At 26.1% G+C, this 26,658-nt stretch overlaps 1 protein-coding gene across 3 annotated transcripts in view; it reads left to right on the top strand.

Annotated features, from left to right (window-relative positions):
• Positions 1-26,658, top strand: part of LOC129609854 (A disintegrin and metalloproteinase with thrombospondin motifs 9-like) — a 217,091-nt gene that overhangs the window by 79,399 nt on the left and 111,034 nt on the right. For all 3 annotated transcript variants that reach the window (XM_055521990.1, XM_055521992.1, XM_055521991.1), the window contains exons 3-4: positions 18,950-19,075; positions 24,691-24,839. In XM_055521990.1, coding sequence (XP_055377965.1) covers positions 18,950-19,075; positions 24,691-24,839 — 275 coding nt within the window. The remainder of the gene's footprint in view (positions 1-18,949; positions 19,076-24,690; positions 24,840-26,658) is intronic.

Below are 26,658 nucleotides of genomic sequence, written 5' to 3'. Positions count from 1 at the left end.
GACGGACGGACATGTCTAAATCGACGCAGAATTTTACGCTGAGCAAGAATATATATATATGTCCATACCGCAGATGACTCCTTCAAGTAGTTACAAACTCCATACCAAAGTTAATATACCCTTCACGAAGTGCAGGGTATAAAAAAATTAGAATAACACGAAAAACTAACAAAAAAAAAATATTCTGTTGATAGATTTATGGGTTTCTAGGGTAAAATGTCAATGAACTTAAATGAATGTAATCGGGTGTACTTAAGTACTTTGAATAATGTTTATTGGGGAATGGGGAATTATAAGAAAAGAAAAAAAGAATTATCAATTATGCCAAAGTTACTTATATATATTGTTGTGTATACAGTTGGTTTCTAAGGAATTAAGGAATTAAAATTAACATTTTCTATTTATTCAAGGAATTATTACACTATGAGACTGCTAATTACTAATTATAATCAATTAAAATTTGAAAATGAAATTTACTTTTTAAGAAAATTATATTTCAAATGGTGAGTCATTTTTAGAGTGAGTTTATTTTTAGAATAATTGAATTGAAACTATGCTATGCTATATAAATGACTTTTGATATTTAAATTTGTTTAAATAATTTTTAGGTTTATTAAGAAGATTTGGGGTCCTTGAGTTACAATAATTATTGTAAAATGATGAAGTTTGTTTATGACATGAGTTGAAGATATTGCAATTTTACATTTCCGGTATTTTACAGACGACGAAATTTGGCGTAAATTTAGACTAGTTTTTGTAAATTAAATTTACATACTTGCTTGCTTAGACTCAAAATCAGAATCCATATATTAATTATTCAAAAATCACTGCCAAATTGTGGAAATTTATAAAGTAGGTTTTAAGTAATTAAGTATAAGTAATTTAAAATGTTCAAAGAAATTGCTAATCTCAATTTAACGTTTGATTTTTGTGTTACAAATACCTTCATTAAAGTGTAATATAATTAACTCATCGACGGAAAACTATTACAATATATAATATAATGCTGTTAATCAATTGAAAATTGGAATGTTTGACGCGATTGTAGTTTAGCAACTGTTTTATTGCTTATTTGCATTCCACAGATCTTCCACAACCACACACACATGCAACTGTTGATCGTATGCAATCAAACAATCAAACAGATTGTAATTTTTATAAACCGTAATTGCAATTTTTTGTTAACTCTTTAATTGATTTGAATTTGATGCAATAGTTTAGTTGCTTAGATGTTCGCGCAACGATTTTTCAATTAAGCGGTAATTGCAAAATTAAAATTCGCATGTCTGCCTGAGTTCTAATTTAGGAAATCGAATGGATTCCTGACGGTTTTTTAGGGGGAGATTATAACTGCTAGTCAAGTAAGTCAGAAAAAGTGTGACTGGGTTGGACGAGATATCGAAGATTAACATAAGGGATTTAGATAGATTCTTTGAGAGAGCAATGGTACGCTCAATTATGGATCGGTGATTACGGAATAGTTGCAGCAAAAGGCCACATTTATGATAATTGGAGTGTTGCATCGGCTACGTCAACCAATCATATTTGAAGTTATTTAAAAATATTTTCAATCTTTCAATTTGCATTTGAAAATTCAAAACATTTTAATTTTTTAAATAATTTTTACTCTTATTTCCAAAATAGGTTGACAATTTATTCGAATTGAAAGTTATAAATTTAAAATTTAAAATTAGTCATAAATGTCATTTTCATTCTGAAGAACAGTTTATATTTCTCATTCGTTATGTTAATCGCCGCGTTCAAAAGGAAAAATCAATGAACTTATAATTCATAATTTATAATTGTGACTTTTTATTTAAGAATTTTTTAAAAAAAATTAATGGCATCAACCATAATAATTAAGCATGACAAATTATTTGACTATACATTCAACTAAGCAATAGAAATCGTAATACATTTTTGCTTTAAAAGAGAATGATAAAAAAAAGGGCTCATAAATCCAAAATTTTTTATATTTAAATTTACTCTACTTTATTGTAAGAATCCATACTCATAATTAAATAAACGAAGTGTAAAAATATTTTAATTATTTTGGAAAATTTTTTCTAGTTCTTCCATTTCCCTTCACGTCTTTGTGGTTTTTCTGTCTATATACAAATTTTCGAGAATGAACTTAAAATAATTAAAGAACTGATTAATTACAGAAATATTCATTAAATAAAATTCTTTATTGATAAAAGAACCCAAAATTGAATGAATTTTAAAAAACCGAGGAATGTGAAAATCATAAAACTTTTTGGTAGTGGTTAAATCACAAATTAGGTTCTTCTCTTTTTCAATAATTAAATTCCTAATTTATACATAAATGCTAAGTTTTAAACCATGTTAAAATGGCTTGAACCCTAAGCTTTAAATCAAATTGTTGTAGATAGTTGATATAGGAAATTTTTGTTATACAAAAACTATAGGATTTTGTTAAGAGAATTTCAGTCTATTAGCAACCCTCTGCATTATTCATCATTATTCTCTGCAATAGAAGTAAAATAAGTTTTATTTTAATAAAGTATAAAATAGTTTTTTAAAGCTTTGCGAATTATTTACGTAATATTTACGTCAACTAAGCAATATTTCCGTACTTGTTTTAAAATATTTAAATTTTTTCAAATCCCAACATCAATTTTATAATCCAACTCAATGACAATTTTTTTGGAATTCGCTCGATTAACCCACATTTTTACATTTCAGAACAACATTCTTTCTTAAGAGAATTTGATCGTCTTAAGAAGCTTCTACGTAAATACTAAATTAAAACTTAATTTATTGTTATGCTCATACGATTCAACTAATATAGAAATCTAAATATGTAATAAAAATCTATACAAATTCGAAAAAATCGTAGTTATATTAAAATAAAATAAATTATACGTTTTTAAAACCCTACAAAGAAAATTCTTTATAGTGATGGGGCAGATATTGCCATAATTGAAAAAAACAATTTTAACAAATTTGGTAAACTGTTATATAAAAAACTATAATTATTTATTTTAAATATACAAAATCAAATTGAAATTGAAAGCGACTAACATTCTGCATTGATTTAGATTTTTTTTTTATAGAAAAATAAATTATTAGGTTATTCAATTCTTTTTTTTTAAATTCAATGGAAACTTATATGTAAAAATATTTCGAGAATTTAATGTCAATATTTTTCTGATTAAATCTAAAAAAGTTCATCATTAAATTTTATGAGTCTATTTTATTTGAATTGAAACGCTTTCAGGTTTTTTTTGTTTTAAAAATGTCAAAATGTGAAAATATGGAAAACACTTTGCACAAATTTAATTTTTTTTACGATATTAATTTTATGTTATATAAAATTTCCGATTTTAGAAGGTTAATTATAATATGAAATATTTAATTTCAAAATGAAGAAGCATAAAATGTCGTAAAATGTTGAATAGCTGGTACATTTAAAAAGGTTGTACATAGGGTTGTTTGAATAAATTCTAAAGAGTGGTAGAAATACTGTTTGAGCGAGTTTGTCGCAGTTTCTAGCGGAATTTTTTAAAATTTAAATTTTTATTTTTGAAGCAAACTATCAGAATGAAATTCGTTTTATACTCTTGACCAAATCGGATTCTTGTCTCACTAGACTTTCATTCATCAGATTTTTTTAGGGAATCCGCATTAAATTATAAGCCTTTTAATTAAGTTTTATGTAATAAAGAATTTTCTGACATAATCAAGCGAATTTTTAAATTCTGATATAACCGTTTTTCTGTGATGAAAATACTGCTATAATACTTTTGCATGGTCTCGTTAACGCTTGGCTTAACTTTAGACATTTTTAATTTTTGATAATATTATCATAGAGGTATCTACATATATTCAAGAGAAATTTTTTTGACACTAGAAGTCATGAATTTATTTTCCGAAGATTTCCTACCTCTTGCAAAAAAAAGAGGTTTCGGAAAACATTAAAATTTACGTGAAAACTTATGATTTTCGTGTAAAACCCTGGCCAAAAACACTTTACTAGAAATACGTTTTGAGGAATTTTGCTTTGCAAATTTTTTGGGAAGGGAGTTACTCAGCATTTCCTCTAGAAGCATTCCCGAAACATTCCTACTAATTTTTATTTTTAAAAATATGTGCCGCAGATTCAAAACTAAATACCCGATTAATTAAATATTCCACATAGTACTCAACTTAATTCTGAATCCAATATTAATGTTATTTTTTCTCAAAAGTAACGAAAATTTCAAAATCATCGATTTTCGTGAACCAATCAAAAAAATTTACAAGAATATTAATACTTACCAATATTTAAACAAAATTAGGGCGGAACATCAAATCTACAGTATCTGAAAATTTCAACAAATTGCTTATTTTTAATTTGACAACTGTTCTTCAAGAATAATTTTCATTTCTTGTTTATTTCTCTCAATAATTAACCTTTAAATTATGTTCTCCCATTAATCTAAAGCTTCTTGTCAATAAGCATATATATGAATATGTAAATGTGCCTATAAAGGCTCATAAAATAACCAAATTATTTTAATTTCTTTAATTTTCTTCTGCTTCTTTTTACATTATATAGCATATAAATAGCCATTAAAAAAGGCTAGGCTATAAAAAAGCTATTTGGACAATGTTAAATTAAGAACAAACATAACTTTAAGATCATTAAATTCATCAATTCAACAATCATCAACTTCCAAGAATGGTGAAAAGAAATTCCGGTAATAATAAAAGTGGTTTAATGAAAAAATGTATAAGAACATAAAAGTTGCTTAGGAATTTTATGGTCCCCCTACTTATTAAAAAAAAATTAAATAAAAAAGTATTATCAATTCTTAAAATATTTTTTTTAAGTCAAAATCAAATATGCTGCGCCTCACAAATTTAAATTTTAATAAGCAGTTTTGTAATTTAAATTAATAAGGTTAAAGCTGCCAAAAGATTGAATCGCCGCCAAGTCGTTTTTGAGTCTTATATAGTAGAAAATTTCACCGTAATAAGTTAAATTTTTTATGTTGAAGGAGTTTGAATATTAACAAAAAAAATAACCTGAAACGTTATTGACAAAACGAAAAATTAAACCCTTGAGCCAAACTTGCAACGGAGCCTTTATTATTTGAAATATGTATAAATTTTAATAATATTTTGTCATGAACTACAATGTTCATGAGCCGAAGTTAAGCAACAATCCCATTCAATTTTTTTTGTCTAACAAATGTGCTTTACTATTATTTTAAGGAAATTTGAGTTCCTGGAAATGAATTCAACTTCTATGAAGTAAATTCATTTTCCGTCTTGAAATAAAATGTCACGTGTATCGTATTAGTATTTTTGAGATAGTTGTGTCTAATACTTGGAAATTAAGGATTTCAATGGTCTTATAAATTATATTAATCCTTCTACCCGTTGGTATTAATTTTATATTGAATTAATTTTATTATGTATGCAATGCGATCAAAATAGTTTATTTCTTTAAAAGCACGTTAATAAATTGGCGTAAGGTGCGGTGCGGTACAATCAATGGTATTAAAATTGATCTTATCACAGATTATATTTTATTTCCTTCAAGTATCATTGAAAGGATAAACTTTCGTACGATTGCTGTTATCGTAGAATTGAATTCAGAATTTGAACATACCCTAAAATTGAAAATATTTTTCAAATTTTGCAAATTGTTGTATACTAGAATATTAGAAACAACTTGCAAAATTAAATATTGACAAATCCGATTTACTGAAATCGGCATTATTTTTGTTTTTCAATTTCAATTTTTCTTGACATTACTGACATCTATGAATTATTATTTCATTTGATTTCTTTCTATTTTTGACAATAATTCCAATTTGAAATCAACACTTTAATCTCAATCAAAAAAAAAATACTCGCCCACAAAATAAGTATATACAAAACATGGAAAAATTTCATAATAACGGCTATCAAAATAAACAAATAAAGAGAAATAAGAAAAGAGAGTTGAATTTCGTTCGTTTACTTTTGCTAATCTCATCAAAAATCAATAATCATTATTTTCTAAATATTTCAAATGATTGCATTTAACCGTGGTCATCTAACCACGCCATCTATATTATGTAAATAAAATGTTATAAATATTATGAAAGAATTGAATCAAAAAACCAATCCTATGCTTAAAATTTATATGAAACGATTTTGCATAAATATTCAAATAATCTTTATGGAATCGAAAAAATTGAAAAGTAAAAGAAACTTAAAAGAGCAATCATAGGAAAGAGGTATTGCTATTATTACGAGTATTGTTGGTTTCTTGAACCTGATTTTTTATTGAAAATAAGTAAAATTATAACAGTACTATAGCTGAGTAGAACGTAATTTGTGCTTGTGTTTCTAAAATCAATATTTTGTGCTTCTTTTTACCGATCACTTTACATACGATAAGCGAGATTATGTGATTGCACCAAATTTTCCAAGACAAGTTTCCCGTGGAAATGCACGGAAGAGAAACATAAATAAACTATTTTTAGGAAGGTGCCATTAAACGATTTGTTTACCCTAGATAATCACTCGCTCAGGCTTGACATTTGCATTTTTTCTGATTAGTGTTATATTTGCACTTACTTAATTGCTGTTTCTGCTATATTGCACTTAAAATTATTCATCACTATTTTTAGTTTTTGTGTATTATTTGATGATCTTTCTTTTTCAAGTGTTTTTCTAATTGATTTTCGTTCATGAAGTCACAATAACTCTGCGCTTTTAAAACAAACGGTCTTATCTCAACTCTGGACGTTTTCCCCTAACTTTTGCAGATTTTAATTAAAATGCTGCATAATATCTTTCGCTTACTCTTAGTCCCGTTTTTAATTTCTCTTCAACATAAAATTTTGAGAGAATAAAAAATCTAATAAATTTGTTTGCAACGGACACAAACAATATGGACTCAAACAAGTCTTCTTCCTCAGCGTCGAACGAAGAAGGGCACATTGGTAGCCCAATAACTTCATCGTATCTCAAAAACTATCTAGCTTACAATGATAATATTTGGCACAAACGAGTTTAATTATATATAGAGCCGAATTTTTTCGAATTCTTTAATGGTAACTAATATTTTACTTAAATAACTAAAAATTAAATCATACTTGTATATCTCACAAAATATTCTAGCAGCAATGGTCAAATTTCAACATCAAGTATTTTAAAAACAAGGCCATTGTGCATATCTGTAGTCGAGATTCATTTGAAATCTGTCTCATGCAACTTAAATCATATCATACACTGGACACGGTCAACTCTACTCATTCTTCACCTATTTTCATCAAATTTATTTCTATTTGCAATCTTTATTTGTATAATAACTTTTATTCTTGTACATAAATTTTAACATTGGTAATAATTTATGTAAATTTTAAAATTTATTTAAAAAAAACATACAATTGAATCATAAAAGTCAATAACACAAAAACATAAAACAAATGTCCAATAGAAGAGCTTGTAAATTAGAATAGCATGTAAATTTATGCGCTAAAATTTGATTGAAAGATTTTCATTCTCATAAATTGGTTTTAGTTTTTTTCCTACACTCGTTTTAATGTTATTTGAACGCTCGATTTCATTCATTGATTGATGACGCCAAAAATTTTAAAAAGTTCCCATAAAATACATATTACAAGAGTATAATAAATTGAAAAACGAAGACCCCATTAAGAAAATGATAATTTTACAAATGAATTTAAGTAACAAAAAAAAAAAAGAGAAAAATTACAAAATTACATTAAACAAAATTTAAAGACCCATTAACCAATCCCATATACAATTGGATTGATTTTTTTAACAAATGTTGATTTACAATGAATATTTGAAATCATTGACGTAAGAGCAAAGAAGATCAACAAGCATACAAAATGCATATTTTTTTTAAAGTAATTTAAATTGTAATAACTGTAAAAGAAAGTGCAAGAAATCTTAAGTTTCTCAAGAAAATTTTCATATAGAAATTAGGGCAATAGAGGGAGAACAATTGCATTTAATTCTTTAATTTTAAAATTTCTTTAAAATTCGAAGATTTTGTTGTCAGTCTGATTTTGACTTCAATTCGCATATTCTTTTGAATTCATATATAAATAAAGTAAAGTTTCGAGCTGCCTTCCTGATAGTCTATTTTCTTAATCGGATTAACTCGAATATCCACCTATGTTCATATATTCGAAATACTCAAGTAAAGTTGTTAAAATCAATCACTTCTCTTTAATACAAAAAGTTATTTCTTGTTTTAAAGAACTCAAAACCTTAATTATGCACATATGCAATTTTTAAACTTCCTTATTAAAAAACTTGTTAATTTAGTAATTATACAATCCGTCTTGTAACAGCTATTAAACTGTTTACATAACTGATTCACTGTTCTCATGTTATGTAATAAAAAAACAAAAATTTATTTTGCATATTCTAAAAATAAACAAAATCAACTTTTATTCAGGTCACAAGTAATGTGCGTAATACTCGTATGCGTATTATGCGTATATACATTTTAATCAAATATTTCAAGAAAAACAAATAAAAAAACTTAAATTTTATTATTAAATCTAATTAAAATTTTCATCACGTTACAACAATTTTTAATTTTACACATTACATTGTAAACGATTTATTGATTTCAAACGTCTGAATTTAAAAAGCATGAATAATTTAACACTTTATTATTTTGTTATAAATTTTTTAATACAAAGAGAATATTAACAATAAATTAACACAAAATCTTATTAGAATGGTTTAAAATTTCATTAAGTTGAAATTTTGAATTTAGAAGGAAATTGTTCGGACGCATATTGGTGAAAAAGAATTCGCAAATCTTATTGGTGAAAAATGATTTGCGCATATTGCGAACTTATTTGTAAAACAGCATTTTTAACTTGAGTAAAATTAGTCAAAACTGCAGCGTATATAATTTGTTTTTAGTGTTAACTTTACTTTATTGAAACAATGCTCATATTTACAGTGTTGCGTATATTAAGGAGGAATCGTAGGGTAATAATTTAAAAAATGAATAGAATTATAATTGTAGATTGTGCTTCTTAATTCGAAAAAGCATTCGGGGTATTGGAAAATAGCCTTATGGTTTGCAAATAAATGCGTGATTAAAAATGATTGAATACTAAATTTCTCCTAAATTTGTTAGGTTAATAGTTCGCGGGAAGGACAAGGGTTAGAAGTGAACTTTTTTCAAATAAATACGAATCAATTCAAACAAAATTTTTAGGGTAAATATCAGTATTGGGTTGGGTACGGTAAATACCACTTTATTTCGGTTCCCCTTTCAGAATAACCCCTAATAGTTCGAAGATTAGTTTAAAAATTCACCAATAAATAGATGAGTTTAAGCACATTTTTGCGTGTAAGCCAAAATTCTAGATAAAAATTGTAGATAAAATTTAGATAAAAAGCAAAAATTGAATTGTTAAAAATTTCCCCTACACAACACTTTCGTATTTTCTTTTTTTTTTTAATATAATTTAATGCATGAGAAAAAATAAATCATTTCCTCTTTTTTTCAAATTAGAAAAAATAAATTAAATAATCATAAAATTTCAAAATTATCATTTTTCATATTCTGAATATTGAGTTAAAGAATCTAGCAAAAAAAATAAATCCACTCGGTTTTGTACTCATGAAACATTAACCCCACCAAAAAACAATTTCGGGTGTGATGCCCATTTTCACTATATGTATGTACACACTTATGTACATATGTGTACAACTAAATTTGTCTGAATAGAATTTTTATATATTTATGATTAATGGGGGAAGCCTTGTTGAAAATATTTTTGGCATTGAGAATTCTTTTCTTTTTTTTTTTGTTCCTTTACTTCTTAATTTTCAATTTTTTAAAATTTTACAAAAAAAAATATTATTTAAATAATGAATTTAGTTTTTTACTCCTAAAATTTTCCAATTTTCATGTTTTAATTTTCCTTATTATGGTTAGTGATTTAATTACCATTTGGATTTCAGTTGCAAAATAAATTAAATGAGGGAATTTTCAAACAGCGGAACTTTGATTTCATTATTTTGGCAAAGAAATATTAATTAATTAATTATTTTAATCCTTAATTTCACCAAAATTAAAATTTAATGAATTTCTATTAAAATTATGAGAGCACATTTATAATTTTATAATGTGTAATTTTGCCTTAAGGCAGCAAATAAAAGCGAAACTGTCAAAAATGAAATTAAAATCAAAATTTTTTTGATTTCTGAAGCAATGTTTCTGTTATTTCACCGCAAGTTTTTGGAAAAAAACCAAATTTATGATGTTTTGGAATACGTTTTTTTGCATGTGTCTATGCAAACTTGCTAAATTGACTTTAAACTTACTATTTCTAAAATTGCTCTTGTCTTAATTACGTTTGTATTTATACAAAATTCAATTGCTTATCTTCTTTTAAGTAGAGGAATTAAAGAGCAAATGCAACTGAATGTCACAGCCATTATAACCTTGCATTAAAAAAAAAAATCGATTTTGTAACATAGTGTTAAATTCAAGTTGGTGGGTTTTTGAATTTTTTAAAAGCCCATCTAAGGATGGACGACAACAAATTAAAAAAATTATTGTTTATAATTTTTTAATTTTTTAAACCCATTATACATTTGAAATTTAAATTGACATTACCAACTGTTAAGTCTATTCGGTTTGTTTTTTTGATTAATAACATTTGGCATTCGACTTTTTGCATTTATATTTTATGTATGTATGTACAATAATTGTATGTACGTCAAATCCAATATTCTGAGTAGAAGAAGAAACAAAATTTAATAAATTACTTGCCAAAGGTGTTGCCATCCATTTATGTACGTGAAATAGAAAAATAGAAAAAAAAATCCCATTTGCATTCACACAAATGCAGAAAGCCCCGTGAGTTATTGCAATTTTTTTTTTGTAAGATTTTAATTATTAAATGTTATTTTAATGCATAATTAATATAAAATTTATTTAATTTAAAAATGGGAAATGAATTAATGTAATTGTTGTTCATATTTTTTTTTTTTTGTGTTTTTTTGAGGACAAACGTAAAATTTTAATATTTTTTTTTTTTTTGAATATTTTTAAATATTTCAATAAAATTTCCGTCATTTAAAAATTCCTTGTCAACGTCAATTATCATTATTTTAATAATTTCATTATACTTATGAGAAAATAGAAAAATAATTATTTTGTTGCCAAAAATGTACATACATAATTGCAATACATTGTTTACAACAAAATAAGTTGTTTGCTATTATATTTACATATGTAAATACATGTATACATACATATAAATAATACACAATACAAGTTTTTCCTGAAATACGATTTAAATTTTCAACAAGTTCGGTTAGTTCTATTTTATATTCAAGTGTTGGAATTAAGCTCTTGCAGTTTAACAACTCTGCAATCCCTTGAGATTTCGGTTCTGGGTACAAATTTCGAATTAAACTTACAAAGCTTACCTTGTTCAACTTCGATTTACACTTATTTTGGGCATTTTTGGGGTACTGTTGTAAAATTATAGTTAACCTATTTTATATTGTAAAATATTTCAAGGATTCCACCTCTTATGAATAATAAGAGGACATTAAATTAAATTGTGCAAGGACATTAAATTAAATTATTATAAAAAAATTTATATGCATTTTGATTGTATCTTTCGGAATCGCCCTTCAGAATAGTAATAGGCCTAATCGAGGGAATAGTACTCTTAACCTGAATCAAAATTCAAAATACTATCAAATAATGATAAGTTTATTGTCTAAGTACTAAGAACTCATTTTACGTCAATTTGAGTTATTCCAGAATTAAAATTCTATTGTCAAATAAAAAACTTGACATCAGAAATGCATTTTGGTAGAAGCCCTTAATATATATATAGTTTTCTCTATTGTTGCTATCACACTAGTTGGTAAGATTTCACGTTATAGACGCCATCTATGTTTTCTGTCAAAATTTTCTCTTCAAAACGAAATTCTCTCAACCAAAACCATGCGTGTTTTTATTATAAATTTTTTCTCTTTTTTCTTTTGGCTTCCATTCTAATTGTAAATTTCGGACTACTTTCATCTATTCATTTAATATTTCTAATTTTTTATTATATTTACGCAATAAAGTTTTTTAAAATTTACAACCATATGTTTTTTGTCACAAATTATAAAAATTTTGTAAAAGAAATTACAGAAAAAAATTCATTTTACAAAATTTTAAGTATCAAATTTTTTACAATTTAATTTTGTAAATTTCATAATTTTTTTTTTTTTTCGTACACTAAAAAGTGGACACCATTAAATTTTTTTTGTTTATAAATAAAAATGTCAGTGTGTTATTTGTCAAGGTTCCGCATAAGTAATGATCACACACTCATTATTTATTTTTTTTTTTTTCGGCACGTCCTACTTGAAATCGATCTTTTTCATCTATATAGTTTAATAATAACAAAAAATATACGAGTAGATCAAAAGAATATAGAGAAAAATATGTAAAAGAAAAAGAAAATAATTGGGGTTCAATACCTCTTTCTAAATAACAACAAGAAAAGAAGAAACAACAGAAAAAAAATCAATTTTGCCAACAGAAAGTCGAAAATTTTCACATAAGTGCCGAATCTAATGAAATTTTCGTTTGATCTTGTTTACACCCTCATTATGTTCAATAGTTTCTTTGCGTGTACATAATTTTTGTGTAAAAATTTTAGTTGACAAAATTTTCATTGCCCATACACACTTTTATAATTTCTGTTTGACGTAATCCATAAGGTTTACGCACTCATTTTTAAAATTAGAAACGTGAATATTGCGCCTCCATACTGGCTGAGATGGTATGGAAAAAATTTCAAATTACGTTTTGTTCCCTTTATATGGAAATTCAAACTGTTCCAGTTAAATTCGATTAAAATATTTCAAAGAAAACTAAAAAATAAAATTTTCTACTGAATTGTTAATTTTTCCAATTTTCTTCGTTTTCGCGCGGCAACAAAATTCTTAAGAAAAGAAAATTTCTAAAATTAATTTTAAAATTGAAAATGCGTTTCTTAAAATTTATTTAATTTGGAAAAAAAAACAAATTTCTTCTTTCCTTATAAAGAAAATCTTAATTTTCTAATATTTTAAATTTTATGCTTCCAAAAAAAAAAAAATTCATATATGAAGAGGAGTGCCGTCGCACATAAACTGTGCACAAAATAATTTTTTTTTTCAATTATTGCAAAATTAATTGAACAAATTTTAATTCTTGTTTTTTTTCTGAAAAATTATTTTTCTTTTTTTTTTAAATAAATATTTTTGAAAATGTTTTCTCTCAAAAATTACTTAACTGGAAGTGTGATGTAATTATATAATTTCTTTTTGTGAAATCAATAGGGTAGGGTAATTTTGCAAGTTATAGGCAAGAATTGCATGAAATATAAGCGCATTACTTAAATACAAGACATGCTTCGAATTCTTATTGAACCAGTTTACAATACACGTATATGGCACGAATCCAATTTACTTTTTAAATTAAATTAGAGTAATCAATTGAAAAAGGTATACAATATAATCTGGTCTAGTTTATATAATTCACACGAAATGGGTTTATTAACGTATGTATATGAATAGAATAAAAAAATTGAATTCGTGTGCTTTCAATCTAGTCTCACTAGTTTTGTATTGAAATTTTAGTGTAATTCTATGAAAATCGTGCTAAAAAATCAAAGTCAATGAATTATTTAATAGGTTCTCGTGAAAAAAGAAACAAATGAAACATATGCAACAAATGATTGACGTTATTGGCAATCGTTTTCAATTAAATGTTTCCTATATTGAAATTAGAAAATTAAATACAAAAAACTAATTACTTTATTTTAAAACATCTGAGTTAAAGAATGGAAATTAAAAATTTAAATTTTTACACGGAAAATCTGTGGTTTTGGAACTACTCGCTCAATCATCTAGAGCCTGGAACTTTATAACATGTTATTTGCAGATACAGTTTAATCTTTCTAAATATGGCTTTTAGTGCTTGTAAAGTTTTCAAATATTAATTTTTAAAATTTTTTTTTGGTCGGCTCTTTGTTAGTTCGGTTAATCTTTACTTGTTTTCTTTAAGACTCCTGAAATGGGGGATGTCAAATTATATATTGCTAGCCATTGCATGAATTCCATTTCTTAAAATTTGACCCAGTTCCGTTCTGTTCTGTTTGCAACATTGCAAAATTAATCTAATTCAAACTATAACATCACATATGTAAGGCATCATCATTTTGCTTAATATTTTTTCGAAATTTATGTACATAATTTTTGTGTTTAGACTTTTATTTTCTTAAAAATCAAATATTTTTTTATGTTTCACAAGATTATTATTTAAAATTTTTTTTTTCATATCGATATTATTATTTCTGATTATTTTGATGCTTATTGACGTTTTTAAGTCCAAAATTTCGAAAATTATTTCTATCAGATCTTATAAAATCAAAAATATTGAAAAATGAACCAGATTAACAGTAGAATAACTTTATGAAGAATATGGAAATAATCGGATTTCGTAACTATAGAATTAAATATTAAAATATTAACTTAAATAAATTAAGTTTTTCCTTCTATTTTAGAAGTAAACGCATAGCCAATGCAGGAACTACTGTAGGTATAAAACTAAATTTGTAAAATCACCTAATGTTATGATTAATGTGAAGCGGTAGAGCATATTAATTACAGTATTTTGTACACTTCTATACATTACTCCGCCCAATTACACCGTCCTAAGGCGATTGTTGCTAATCCAGTTGAAATAAATTGAACAAAAAACTTAATACTCGGTTTAGTAAAATGTTTGCTGAAGGTAGATAAATGCTTATATACACGCAGTAAATTTAATTAAAATGCAATTTAATTACCAAATTATTCGAACTAAGCTCAAAAAAACGAGATCAATTCAAAAAATTAAGTATGCTTCTAGTAGGTTACGTTAGCCTTTTTTCGCAAATTTTCAATATATGATCTTAACTGTTAAAGTGCTAAGCGGCGCAAAAGTGATGCAATAGTTTGAATTGAAAATTACGCCGTAGCGCAAAACTGCCGCGCGCATCAGTGTGTTTTTGGTGTTTCGTGGTAGTGAACGTATTCTAATCCCGAAAATTAGAGTGTTTTATTTAAAACCATTATTTTTCCTTTAAAATAATCAAAAAATGTACAGCACATATACAGGGTTAAAAACCCTTAACCCCTATGGTTATTTTTACGAGAGTTGACTGTATTTCATTGCATATATACACAATAATGTTATATATATATTTTCATTTACATAGAAAAAAGCAAAGATTCTTATAAAAACACGCACCATAATTATTCACTTCAGACATTTTTATATAATTTCAAAATATAAAAAATTAAAAAAAAAAAAATATTAAAAATTTTTCTGGAAAAATGCCAATTTTTAATAAAGTTTATGAAAATGAACGTTTATTTTGCAAGCAAATTTTATTACTCAAATCAAATGAACTTATTAATGTGCACATACCCATACTTATGTACACACACACACACTTGTATATTGGAAAATTCAAATTTATTCATGTAATTATGTATAAATGTTGAAATTTAAACTGTCCGACAATTTTTCAAATGGGAAAAACATATAAGAAATAAAAAAATAAAAAGAAAAACTTCTTAACTCTAGCACGTGCCTATATTGAAAATTTAGATGATGAACGTTTTAACTATGGCCATTTTAGAAAATTTTTAAAAAATAAAATTTCATTTTTAAGAAAATTAAAAAAAAATTTCCAAATATAGATTTCGAAATTATTTCCTCCCCAAATGCATAACAAATCAAGTCCCGACGACGACGATCATTTCACTGATTTTCTTTAGATTAGATAGAAAATTTTTGTTAAAGAAAATTATGGAAAATTTTCTTGTAATAAATTAAAAAATTCCAAAATTTTAATTTACTCGCTTTTATATAGAATTGTTTTTTTGGTGTATCCGAGATGATGATTTGGTCAAAATATCATGGTGGAGTTTGTTCTGTTCTTCTATTGAAATAATTTTTTTATTCTTATTTACTTTAAAAAACTTTTTTTTTCTCTGTGTTTTTTAATTTTGTTTAGATAAAGGCGATAAAATGTTTTTTTTTTTATGATTCTTAAAAAAAAATGACTTTGTTGTTTTTTCTATTTTTTTTGTTTGCTCTCTTAATTTCTTCTGATCTGATTTTTAATAATGATAGACGTGCTTCTTAAGTATAATGTTGTATCTGAGGCTAAAAGCAAAAAAAATTAGCAGCGAAATTGTTTTTTTTTTTTTTTATGGTTCATTTGAAGTCACATATGGTCAGTAACGGACGGCACATAAGAAAAGATATATTACGTGTGTTGTTTATATAAAGTATAAAAATATTATGAAATCAAAGTATTCAAGGTTAAAATAGTTGTAAAAATTATTTCAAAAGACCTTGAATTTAGATTTAAGAGAGAAACACTAACAAAACACACAAAATTTAGAAGGAACGAAAAAATTTAGAACGAAAACCACCTGATGGTAAAAAAAAAAAACAAAAGTTTATAGTTAATTGGAATTTTTATTGACTTCTTTTCTTTCTAGAGTAATAAACTTTTTTTTTTTCAAATAAATCCTGAAAAGAACTAAATTAAGGCATAAAATTTTTTAAATACTCTTCTCTTATTTTTCATCTTAAACAATTTTATTACAATTAAATTTTTGAATATTTTTTAATTTAATTAGAATAAGAAAAAGAATTCTTAAGATTTATTCTTGAATTTTCGCTGAAATTTTTTATTACCAGAGTGTTAAACAGTTCCCGGAACAGGAAGGACGCTCATCTATGATGGCATTTCAACTAAAAAAAATTGTTAACACATTAACGTAATGAGCCCTTCCTTTTTACGCATTTCCAATCTGATGCGAGGATGAGAATATAGAGCTTGTAGGTTTCATACTGCGAGATCCGAATTTTCAAAAATAATTGAAGTAAGTATGTTCAATTCAAATATAAAATCATAGCAGTTCGAGACATGAAACCTTAATAAAATGCAATTTATAAACCCCATATGAAAAGTTACTATTTTTTTTTTGTCAAAAATGCAACATTATATTATAAAATTGAAGTAAAAAGATTATGAAAAATAGCCTAAGAAATATTAAAAATATTTGTTAAATGGTACATTAAACTTGTAAATCAAATGGTATTCTTCCAATACTATTTTTTATTTTAAAGTCGAAGAACAGAAGTATGTAATATGAAAGTCTAGAAAGAAATATTAAGAATTCCCTATAATCCCTCACTATGTTTTTGTATTACAGTAGGCTCGTCATCTAACTAGTAAACTCAATTAGACAAGAAACAGGTTTATGGTCATCTACAATATCATACACTAGCCCTATACTACTCCTAGAAACGAAATACGAAAAAGCCATAGCGAGATCTTATAAGCAAAACTCTCTATCTAAAATAAGAAATATTTTGCACATATTTGAAAAGAACCTACCAAATTTTTATGACTATAGTAATTGCTCTGCAAAATTTTGAAAAATAAAGAATCTTTCATGTTTGTAAAGAATAATAAACAAATAATCGAAAGTATTTTCCAGTTTTTTACAAATTATATCAAAATTATTAGAATAGGGGATAGACAATTGTTGTCGTAAGTGTTCAACACTTAGCATTTTTATTAATAATCAGAATATGAATAAAACCTTTTCCTTTTTTCCTTCTTCTGGTAGATTATAAATAAAATAAAATTTTATGCTCTTATTATAGTTTTGTGTAGGTGGCAAATTTGTATTCGGTATGGTACTATACTGTAAGTAAAAAATCTATTGCGTTAGCATCCCAATCTAGCTGTTGTTAGGAGCAGTCCTTCGAAGCTAACACCTCTTAAAAAATCAAGTATTTTGTGGGAATCAATTCCCGTTGGTACAGTGTATAAGAGCAATCTAATTATATTCTTCAATAGTTTGCCATCTTGTCAATTAGTGCTTCAGTATCCCTGAGGAGTTGTATTAAATTCTCCGCTGCCTTACATAACATTCTATATTCAAAAATCTTTATTCTTTATATCTAACTTTTTTAATATAATTTTCTCAGGAAGCCCGTAAGAATTTCTTCACACAGTTCGTATTTTCCTATAATTACTCCTATAATGGTTGCAAATTGCTTCTCGTTGCAATTTTCCAATAATTCTTTTGCAAGGCGACTTCCTAGACAATTTCTTTATTTTTGTTGCCGTTTTTTTTCTAGTTTTTACTTCATCAATTTTTTATTATTCAAGATTTTGCAATTGCTTCTTTATCATTAACGTAAAATACTTTTTTTTTATCTCAAATAAAAACATTTTTTGTTAAAATAAATAAAAAATTGAAACTTATTTCAAATATTTTGAAAAAAAAAAAAAACCATTAGGGTATTGACAAATTGTCTTTAATCTATTGGCTGCAATAAATTACAAATAATTGTGTAAAAAGCGAATAGCAAATAAGAAAAGAAAAAGAAAACAACAAAAATGGCAAAATATGTAAGTACACAACAATTGTTTTTTTTTTTCTTTCTTTTCGTTGTTTTTTTGGCAAGAAATTTTATTTGTCACATAAATCTTGACCTGGCGCCGAAATACATAAAATAAAATAAACAATACAAAAGTATAACGGTGTGACGACAAAAAAAAACACGGTCTAGTACCGCAACTATAAAGTTTCCAAAACCAATTTGATAGATTTTTAATAATAGAATTTTATCGCAAAAATTCAAGCAACATGTTTTTCTTAAGTGTTGACATTAATTGTGTATGTGCAAACCGCGAATTAGAAGTTAATAAATTATAATACTCTTAAACTAACTAAACTTGTCTGAAAAAATAATGAATTCAATAAAAAAAAATTTAATTAAGTTTTGCAAAAAATATTTATAAATTCAACAAAATAAAAGATGAAAAATCATAAATCAAAACTAAAATAAATCTTTTTTTTTTTGCAGATTTGAGCACCACACTTTCAAGAAATTCTACGGTAGAGTACATTAGTCTGTCAAAAATTCATCACAATCCATTAAATAAGGATGATTTACTTTATGAATCGGAACGTAATAAAAGTATAACAGACGGTAAGTTGTGATTTAATTTACACCACCTTTGAAATTATGCACAAAAAATTTTAGTATTTAAAAAAAATTCTGTAGTGTAAAATGAACCAAAAGTAAGTGGTTCCCGTATGCTTAATAAAATCTCATAAGTTCGAAACTCGAAAAATTCGCAGTAGATTCGAAGTACATTCGCATTACCAACGCTTACTGTTAAATTTCAAACAAATATTTATTTTCGTGCTTTTCTTGCTTCCATTATAAAGTTTCGAAGCTGATTTAAAATCGAACAGTTCCAAACTTGTTTAAGTATCAAATTTGATTTGTTTATTTTCGATTTTGGAGAATTTTGGAGAGTATTTACGAAATGTACATAAATTATAAGATACAAATGACATTCGTTGTTCTTTAAATCGAATTTATGTGGTTCTTCAATAACGAGAAATTTTCTCTGATCATTCTGGTGTTAAACTTATTCTATTTTAAATATTCCATATTTATTCTAGAATTTGAGTATCTCAAAATCCACCGATATATTCGTAAAAATTATGCTCTCGCTCTCTGGGTTCTCTACCCCTGAACCTAAAACAATATTGCTGCGTGTAGTCTATAAACCAGTCTCTTCCTCACTAAGGTAAGAGTGTGCTTTACATTGCACCATGGTCTTTTCTAACTTACTCCAGTTTAAAGTTATTTTTGCAACAACTAATTGGCTCAAGATGCGCATCTTAAAAATCAAAAATTGAATTTTTTGTCGCAACTTTTTTGCTCCATTTTATTTCTATGTTTCAAATTTAAATTAACAACGAAATTTCCATTATGTTTTTCGTTTCGTTAAGATTTCAACGTGTGTCGTGACCCATATTTCACCTCCCATATAGTACATACATACATACATTACGCCTATATCTGCCTTAATTCAAATTAAGATTGCAAAACTTTTACCTTTTTTACACTATATCCAGCACAATATTTTAATAATTTAAAAAGTAAACAAATAAACGCAACTAAATTTAAAGATAAATAACGTTTTAGAATAAAATAAATATAAAATTTATCTTGTATTAATTAATTATAGACCAGAAATTCGATATACATTGTTTAGTAAGAAGATCTAAACATGGTAGCAAGCAACATTTTCCATGTACCCGCGTAGAATACAATAAAAATTAATTAATATTTATTTTTATACCCGTACAAACGTATATTCGAAGAGTATACTAAATTTGCCTTAGCGTTTGTAACGCTAAGAAATAATACTCTGGGATATAGGCTCAAGTGTATGTTTGTGATCAGTGGCGAATTCTGAGTCGATTTAGCTTTGTCTGTCCGTCCGCCTATCCGCCCGTCCCAACGATAACTCAAAAACTAATTGAGCTAAGTTCACCAAATTTTCACAAATGATTTATTATATTAAGTGCCAGCACCCTATTTAAATCGGATATGATCGGGATACTAGTTCGGGTAGCTGCCATACAACTTCAAAATTTATATGGCTATATCTCAGAAGCTATAAAAGCTGTAATATTGAAATTTCATATAGTTTATTTCATATAGAATGTATTAGTAGGGCCAACTTGGTTGAGAAGAGTCGCTGAAATTGCTTAGCTCCTTTTGGTAGCTGCCATATATTTTCAAAAGTTATTTGGTTATATAAGGCCAATATATAAGTAAGGCCAATGTGTTTGATCAAATTCGTTGAAATTGCTTGGCTGTTTCTGGTAGCTGCCATACAACTTCAATAGTAGTTTGGCCATATCTTAGAAAATATTGAAAATTTTGCACAGTACTGAAATTTTGCATAAATAAATATTGTAATATGGCAACTTGAAGTCGCAGTCTGTCCCATAGTCGGTCAGCCCCATAGACACATATTTATTCGCACACAGAATAGCAAATTCGTACGGGTATCACAGAGTTTACACGGTCAACTCTATTTTTTCTCGTTTTTTTTTTGAATTTTTCTGAATTAATCAACAATTTATCAAATTTAAATTTAACAATTTTCTTTTGTCGTGCTTATATTTCTGGCTCTTTTTTTTTGTTTTTGGACATTATAAATTAATTCTTAATTAATAAACAATAAAGGGCCACATTAATTCCATTAGAGACGACAATTCAAAAAAACACCTATGTTTTGTGCTATGCATAATTTGCATAATTTCATGTTTTTTATTTTTACAAAATTGGTGATATTTTATTTCATACACAATTAATTTTTCATAGCATATTATAAATTTTTATTCACGATAATTTTGGATATTTACGAAAAATGTTGGTAATGTTTGTAATATCGTCAACATCAGGCGGTAAAAATAACAACAAAGGGAAATTTTAAACAAAAGAAAAATCAATACAAATTTAAATTTAGTATAAGAAATTTTAATAAAAAAAAAAATAAAAACAACAATTTAAAGTTTTAAATTTCAATATTACAATTTTGAAAAATTATTTAATTTAATTTAATATTTTATCTGTTCAAAATAGACAAGCAACAACGAAAGCAATAATAGGATTTTATTTTGCCTCTAGAATCATCTAGATTCTAGATGATCAAATCAATTAAAAACCAATTTTAATTTTATCAAAATTCATTGAAGGGAAGAATATCTGAATCGAGAAATAAATGGCATATTGACGAATTCTGAAAAAATTAACGAAAACACCGAAACTAAATTTTCAACTCAATTTTGAGTTCATATTGAAAATTTATAATAAGTGCAGATTATCTCTATTGTTACTAAATTCGGCGAAGCTATCTTGAAAAATTCCTACATGTAAATACAAAATTAAGAAGCGCAACAAGTATTCAAGAATCTCTTCAAAATCTTTAAGTCGCTATGTTCAGAAAATGAAAGTCTGGTTATATTACAACATAAGATTTCAAAAATTCCTACAGATTTCTCACAAGGGAATATGAAACTTTTGAAATTTCTTTCTTATTTATTAAACAAAATATTTTATTTTTAGATTTCATACTTCAAAAATGCAAAAATAATACCAAATTATTAAATAACATCAAAAATATTTAAAGAGCTAAAATATATAAGCCTAGGAATTTAAAATATATATGACATAGTTTCCGACTAATGAACTATGCATGTAGAAAATAACGTGACAAATCCGAAATTTATAAAACATTTCCAAACAGCTTATACAAAAAAAATATTTGTCGCAATTACCTCGTTTATATATGCCAGTTTGAATACTTGCCTTGAAGTCATCTCAAAACTCAAGCGTCTACTTTTTTACTATGTCAGTTTGAAATCCCCAATAGTGACATTTAGCTATTAGATTTCAAGCAATATTTTTTGATTGACTTGAGTGAATCCTACTTAAAGTCAAGTAACATTTAAATGAACATTAAATAGATTTCAAGTACACTTAAACCTGTTATATAAACGGGGTAAATGACAACAGTATATCAGAAATTCGAATTGCTAAAATATTATAGTTAATTTAATTTTAGCTGAATCCAATTATTTGAGGCATAGTCGCGGTAATTTTTTATATAAACAGTCGAAAGTCTAATATTTGTCTAAATTTTAAATGAAAAAATTAAATTTTTTCTACCTTTTTCGTCCATAGTTCTTTGAATTTCAAATACCGTTTTAACGTATGTATTACGTAAAGACTGCAAATTTCTGAAGGAAATTTGACATTTTCTATACACACATACGTATTGTAATTTAAATTGCGGTAAATTTTTACTTTTTTTTACAGTTAACGTCTTATATAACAATATTCTACACACAAACCTCGTTTCAATTTTATAATACCATTCATTATGCTAACTCTTTCTCTTCTAATGTAAAATTTAAACAAAATCCAAAACATAAAAAAAAATATTTCTGTATCTAATCAATTTCAAATTGTCATTATGAATTAGTTTTCGAAAAATCAAGTAAATCTTGATTCATAGACCTTCGAATTCTTTTCAACATGCATGAAATTTTCAAAAAAATAAAATAAAAACATGATATTTTTTCTACACTTGATGAACACACACGCACACGCATTTACATATTTCGCATAAATTTTATTTGCCTATATTCAAAAAAAAATTTTTTTTAAATTATTTCCCAATCTGGATCAAATATTTCACGATTACTTCTCTCATTAATAATTCCGTAACTTATCATTCTAATTCGAATAAAGTTTTAAATTTTTTTTTGAATATTAATTTAATTAAAAAGTTATCTGTCATTATTAATATTTTTATTTCCGACTTTAATTCTACATAATTATACTTGATAATTAAGTATTTATATTTTAGGCATGAAATCATTGCGTGCGTGTGTGTGTGTGGTTTTTGTTTATGTTATACGCGAGTCGATTTTTAAGTAATGTACGCAATTAGCAATCCAGATTATCAATAAAAGAGTATGGTTTTTTCGGAATAATCTAAAAGAGAAGTCTGATATTACAATCGTAAAGACCTTAAAACAAAATGTTTAAATTAAAATTAGCACGTTGTGCTAATTAAATCAAGTTTAGGAAATAATCTTATAGTTTTCATAATGAAAGTAAAAACATTACTTTTATTACAAAGTGATTTAAAAGTTTCAGAAGCGTATATAAGAGATTCAATTCAAAGCCTTGTTTGTAATTATCAGCTAGTTTGTTCGGTATTATTTAGCATTTATATCTTTAGCTCACGCTCAGGAAAAATTCTCCTATATGTAGACAAAAAGGCATCTTTGAAGCAAATTAATTTCAAATCTTAAATTCTGTTTACAAACAAAATTTTTATTTTTTCTAGTTCTATTTATAACTTTTGATTTAAATTAGGTATATTAACTTTTCTAGCTAGTCTTATCTTAGTTCTAGCAAAAATAATTTTTTTTATTAAATTAAATTTGAAATAAATTTAAATTTTTACCTACCGGATTTCGTACAATAGGAGATTATGAGATTTTGACAATGGAGGTTATGAGATGGCACCAAATTTCACATGTCGATGAAAACCGACTTCTCCTTGGTAAGGAGAAAGCGTAAATAAATTATTTTTAGAGAGATATCGGTCGGTCTGTCTGCCTGTCTCTCTGTCTATCTGTCTGTCTGTGCGTGCAAGTCAGTATCTCAAGTTCGGCTGAACCAATTTTCACGAAAATTTTATCATATTATTTTTGATCATGTCTCAGGATCTAATGGACGGAAAGAATTGAAATTTAATATTTAAATTCTGGTTTTTATAGAAGTTAACTAGGAAGAGAAATTGGATCACAGAAAGAGGCCTCTACTAAGAACCCAATTTTAATTTTTCTACAGGTGCATTAACAAAAGCCTATTTTCTATCTTTCATAAAAGGAAATTTTCATAATTTTATACTCATGTCTTTCGAATTAATTTGCAATAGAATTTATAATAACATATTATATAAAATTACTTAAAACTTGGATTAAGCAATTGTTGTCTATATTATCTGTAAAGAATTGCAATTTGCGCGATTTGTAATTTTCATCTTTGAAAGTTTTTGTATTCAAAATTTTAGTTGATTGTCATTTCACGTTATTTTTCAAATAATTCTCATAGCTAAACAAATTTTTCACTTAACAGGAGGAGCAACTTAATTGCCACATTATAAACTAATTTCCTTATTAATAATTCTTCTTTTCATTTATTTTCTTTTATTTTAGATTACTATCAAGGTTATAAAACCGGAAATTTTAGAAATAGATCAAGTAAAATATGGGATCCTCATCCAGAGTACATTATTGATGCATTTGGTCAAAAAATACATCTTATGCTATACCAGGATACTTCATTTGTTCCACCAGATTTTAAAGTAAGTAAAAAAATTAATGTTCTTTTCAATTATTCAAAATTAAATCATTTATCATAACACAATTTGAAACGAAAACGAGAAAGGAAAAAAAAAAACAACCTTTGCAACTTTCAAGATAGTTGAATGTAAAGGGTAAAAATTTTTTTTGTTAAAACCATTAAAATCAAGGTGTGCCTTTTATTATTACTTTTGAATTTAATAACACTTTTGACCTGAAAAATGGAGAATTTTTTTTAATATAAACGGAATATTATATTTTACAGATAAATAAATGGACTCGACCGACAACACTTTGCCCACTTTTGTCACAATAATTAATAATGCAGAAATTGTTTTTCTCCATTGGAAATTAATCTTCACAATTGATATAATCTATAAACTAACTGACTTTCTTTGTACTACTTTTGTCTGCTCACTTTGTTTTGTTCATTCAATTTGATAAATTTCTTGTTGAAGAATTTAAGAGGAATGCAAAATTTCTTACATATTTACGAATTAAATCGATTTTTTATGTGGAATAGCAATGAAAGCCAAGTTATTCAGTAAATATTTTATTATTTTAACCCATTAAATGCCATTGTTTGTCTTTTTGTTTCTTCAAATTTTATTTTTAATGTGTTTTAATGATATTGAGATTAAATTGAGAGAAGAGCAACTACCTAAACTGGCTGTTCTCTAATGAGAACTATGACACAACAATTCGTAGTAGAGATACCAATGATTTGTAAAATAGCACATTCCATTCCCGTAATAAAAGTAAAAAAAAACTGACACCTTTCAGATATTTTAAGTACAGAAAAGTAATAAAAGATGTTTTATTAAGAGTATTTACTTAGAACCAAATTTTGTAACATACTAGACAGGAACTATACTATTCAGGAATAATAGACCTAACAACAATTTTCAATTTAGCAATTTTAATATAAAAAGTGGCGCTTTTCAGACTTTGATGAACTATAGAATTAGAAGGAGGGAGAAACAATTTAGTGGTTTTAGTGAAACAATTTATTTCCGCATAAGGGAGGTGATGTGAAGGCACCAAATTTCGTATTTCAAGTTTTCGGTAGGCTAGCGAAGCATGAATAAAATTTTTTTTTCAAAGACATCCGTCGGTCTATTTGTCTCTGTGCCTGTCTGTCTGGGTGTGCAGATCAGTATCTTAAGTTCAGCTGAACCAATTTTGATGAAATTTTATATGCGATATATTAGACCTCGAGAACTGAATTTTTCCGCGGGCCGATTTTACATTTTAGCACATATAAAGAGAAATAATTAGAAAATTTTCTTAAAATTAAATATTTAAGTTCAATGCGTTAAAACAATGAACCTATATATTTTTTTTTTGGAAAGGTCAGGGCTCCGAAAGCAAACAAAGAGGTCGATTTTACATTCTTTGCCATATCTACGGAAGAGATTGCTCGAATTTCTTGAAATGTAATATTTGAGTTTTGGTTATTACTGAAAATACCTGGTGAACTTTTCAGGGAATTCGAATGACACAAAGTGAAAGTCTACTAAGAGCCAAGGAGCCAAGTTTACATTTTTCTATGTACATATGTTAAGTAAAAGCTTACTTACTCCCTTAAAATTGGAAAGAAATGTTTAAAAGGCATTTTCAAAATCTTCTGTAACACTGTCCTTAAACTAGACACAACATATTGCGGCGGGCTATATTCTGATCACTTCAAATTTTTTTATAATTTACTGGGAAATGTGATGACAAGAAATTTTCTAGTAGACATAAGACAACGTCAATCATAATTTAATTAAAATAATCATTTTGCTACTATTTTTGTTGTGTTACATAGTTTCTATCATA

This window comes from Condylostylus longicornis, unplaced genomic scaffold, assembly GCF_029603195.1.
Source record: "Condylostylus longicornis isolate FDR11 unplaced genomic scaffold, ASM2960319v2 ptg000040l, whole genome shotgun sequence".
Classification (NCBI taxonomy): domain Eukaryota; kingdom Metazoa; phylum Arthropoda; class Insecta; order Diptera; family Dolichopodidae; genus Condylostylus; species Condylostylus longicornis.
Note: the sequence above shows the minus strand (reverse complement) of the source record. Positions and strands in the feature narration are given on the sequence as shown.